We start from the raw sequence: 3,499 nt of genomic DNA, 5'->3' as shown, positions 1-3,499 counted from the left end.
TAGCAATTTTTTCGCATATTGTACTTACTATCAGCACCAGCACTAGCGCCACAATAATATATTTCATCTTTATAGCGCGGTGTTCTCACGTTTTATGTTGCCGCTGCGCAGATTTGCCAAGTATTATTAAACAATATTTTGCTTTTTAGCACTGAACGATTTGTTTTTATTTTTAGTATTTTTGTTTTTTCATGTAATATCAGTATAATTTACTGGCGCTAGTAGCTTTTTCTTACTGTCGCGTGGCTTGCCGTCCATACGGTTGGATGCTCACTGGGTTCGAGTGTCGTTTTGCTACTACAGAACACTCTACAACGTTTGTATAATTATTTCGATAAAAATTATGTTTTATACTATATGTATATTGATAAAGTCACAATTTCCATATATGTACACTTATATACGTACAAACTTATGTATGCACATACTATGCGTGCACAAACAACAAAACAGCAGCATCAGCATGGAGGAAGTGACGTACAGAAAGGATGTAGCTTATCGCATTGAGTTCCAATTCAGAAAACATTGCCTACATTCCTCTCTCAAATAAATATTTTTCCATATTATTTTTTTGCCATGCATATGTATGTGCGCCATTAACCATTAATTAAACTAAAATTTTACTGCATAGCTTTTTAAGTTACTGTATTTTGTGTTTTAAGTGCTTGAGTGTGTATTTACAATTAATAAAAATTGAGGAAAAAACATTAAAATACTGCTCTCTTTTCATCCTCATTAACCATTTTAAACAATTACTAACCAAATTTCAATTCATTTGTGTGAAAGTGCAATTTATTTATTTTTGTATGGAGAGTTCAAGTCGACTTTCTTATGTAAGTGTGTCTCGAAGTATGTGTTGCATTGGTTTTAGCTTTGATTTCAAAAAATATTTTAAATCCATATCTATTTCCTTATGTGCCTCCACTTTAGATTTGCCCGCAAATGCCTTTTATTTTCTCGCATACGAGTATATACAAGATAAGGCCAAAGAGCAGACTGGCAGCGAAAAGGTCAGCGTTGCGTCAACGATTTTTGCTGGTGGCGCCGCTGGTATAGCTTATTGGTTGGTCGGTATGCCAGCCGATGTGCTTAAGAGCAGGCTACAAACGGGTATGTAAAAAATTGATTAATTTTGTTTTTTTTTACTATAGATACATACATATCGTCGTTTAAAGTACAAAACCGCGTATCAACAAAATGAAAAGCCGCATGTATAAGGTTGCATAAATTATTTTCTAGATAGTAAAAACACTCATATTTCAAAATGTTTTTTTTTTTTGTAAAGAAATCGCATTTCTGGCTAGTATATTTCAGGACGAATGGATAAGGATTGAGCCAAGAGCTTGTGTGAGTAAATCCAATTTTTGAAAAAAAAATTCAGTTACGCAGTTTTGCAGAATGACGAGACGCGGTTTTGTACTTTAAACGACGATATGTACATATGTACGTACATATATACATACTTACATATCGTTACCTTAATATAGAAAGGCAGAGAAATTACGGTTACGGGTTTTTTTGCATTGCAGCGACTATATGAGTTAGGGCCTTTACCTTAATATTAAGGTAACGATATGTATTATTAAAATGTGGATCTATACAGAGGAATCTCATTTTGAAGCATACAATACAATTTAGTTGTTTTTGTAATTTTTTTATTTTAATTAAGTGGTTTTTAATTGGGTATTTTTAATTTAATTTAATTGGGTATTTTTAATTAAATTTTTTATAAATTTTAACTTATTTTTTAATTTTACTATTTTATTTTGTTTATTTATTTTACTTTTAATGTTCTAATTGTATTTTATTTCTTTACTTCGTATTTTTTGTTAATTTTATTTTATTTCATTTATTTTTTGTTCTATTTTAGCTTATTTTTTAATTTAATTTAATTTTTTTTTTTTATTTAAATATCAATTTTTTTAATTTTTCTAATTATTTCTGATCTTTAAATTTTTTCAAATTTTGTTGTTTATTTTATTTCATCTTATTTAATTTCATTTTAATTTATTGATTCAATATAATTTTTTATTTTTATTTTTCATGTATTACTAACAATTTGTACTAATTTACTTCGTTTTTAAAAAAGTTTGCCGCTCGAATAGCAAACCTGCATTTAAATATCTGCATACATACATATACACACATACCTAACCAATTATGCATGTACGCTGAATTCGCCGACAAGCTTTTTTAAAAACGAAGTAAATTAGTACAAATTGTTAGTAATTTTCATTAGAGTTTGAATAACTCCTTTCACTAAATGGCTTTTAGTAACTTTAACGAGACCTTAAGTTATTTTATTTTATTCATTTTAGTGCAGTTTTGACAAAATTTTCTTGCTAAAAAATCTTTTGTTACACTACTTCATTTTATTCCTTTGATTGTACAGGTTAAATAAAAGCTTGTTTTTAAAAAAATATTTTTTTTTACATTATTTTATTTTATATTTAATTTACATACATTTAGTTTTATTTAGCATTATATAATTTTTTCATATTTTCATTTATATTGTTTTTCGTTTATTTTATTTTATTCTAATCATTTTATCTTATCTTTGATATTTTTTTCAATTTTTGTTTATTTTACTTCATATTATTTTTTCTAGTTTTATTTTTTTGTTTAATTTTCATTCATTTTATCTTTTTTATTTAGTATGTACTTTTTAATCTACTATTGAATATATTGTGGTTTGTATTTCTTTTATTTTTTATTTACAAAAATTTTTAATTTATTTTATTTGTATTCATTTTATCTGATTTTGTAACTTTTTTAAATTTTATTTATTTATTTTTTTAATATTCAATTTTAGTCGTTTTACCTCATTTTATATTTAATTTATTTAATTTAATTTTTGTTATTTTTTGTTTAAATTATTTCATTTTATTTTGTTTTAATTTATATGTTTTATTTAATTTAATTATTTTATATTTAAATTTATTTTATTATATTTTGTATTATTTTATTCATTTATGTTTTTATTGTTTATACAAATCCGAAAACTAATTAATATATAATTACATACCTTCAAAATATTTATGCTTGCATTACCACTTAATTTTTTCTCCTCTCTTCCAGCACCTGCCGGCACATATCCAAAAGGTGTGCGTAGCGTTTTCAAGGATCTTATGCGTACGGATGGTCCTTTGGCGCTGTATCGTGGTGTTACACCGATTATGTTGCGTGCCTTCCCAGCAAATGCTGCCTGTTTCTTTGGCATCGAATTAGCCAATGATGCTTATGATGCGATCGCTGCATTATTTTAACTAAAAAACTTTCGCTAAAAGACTAATGAATTTTTTTCTGAAGAACACCAAAATCCCAACAGTGCACTTATACATATATTTACGAAGTCGCGATAGTTTATTTTTTTATAATAGAAATTATTTTAATTATAAGCGATTATTATGTTCACATTGTTATTATAGTAGCACTAGTAGAAAACTAAACTTTTTTATGCCTAGAAAATTAAAAAGATGGGAAGAAAATATACAAATAC

General features: G+C 26.4%; 1 protein-coding gene across 1 annotated transcript; it reads left to right on the top strand.

Annotated features, from left to right (window-relative positions):
* Window positions 1-202: 202 nt before the first annotated feature.
* LOC118757243 (congested-like trachea protein) lies at window positions 203-3,490 on the top strand. Its single transcript, XM_036491970.1, has 2 exons — window positions 203-1,110; window positions 3,079-3,490. Exons 1-2 carry the CDS (start codon window positions 807-809, stop codon window positions 3,264-3,266), a joined length of 492 nt encoding a protein of 163 aa, XP_036347863.1. The 5' UTR covers window positions 203-806; the 3' UTR covers window positions 3,267-3,490.
* The last annotated feature ends 9 nt before the right edge of the window (window positions 3,491-3,499 follow it).

The sequence above is a fragment of the Rhagoletis pomonella genome, unplaced genomic scaffold, assembly GCF_013731165.1.
Source record: "Rhagoletis pomonella isolate Grant_MI unplaced genomic scaffold, Rhpom_1.0 Rhpom_scaffold_15662, whole genome shotgun sequence".
Lineage (NCBI taxonomy): Eukaryota > Metazoa > Arthropoda > Insecta > Diptera > Tephritidae > Rhagoletis > Rhagoletis pomonella.
The sequence above is the reverse complement of the archived record's forward strand: the minus strand, read 5'-3'. Positions and strand labels throughout refer to the sequence as shown.

Excerpts from the sequence above, each read along its gene's own strand:
- LOC118757243 (XM_036491970.1), top strand. The coding sequence starts at position 807 with ATGGAGAGTTCAAGTCGACTTTCTTATGTAAGTGTGTCTCGAAGTATG. Across the intron at positions 1,111-3,078 it reads TAAGAGCAGGCTACAAACGG|CACCTGCCGGCACATATCCA; the intron begins GTATGTAAAAAA and ends CCTCTCTTCCAG.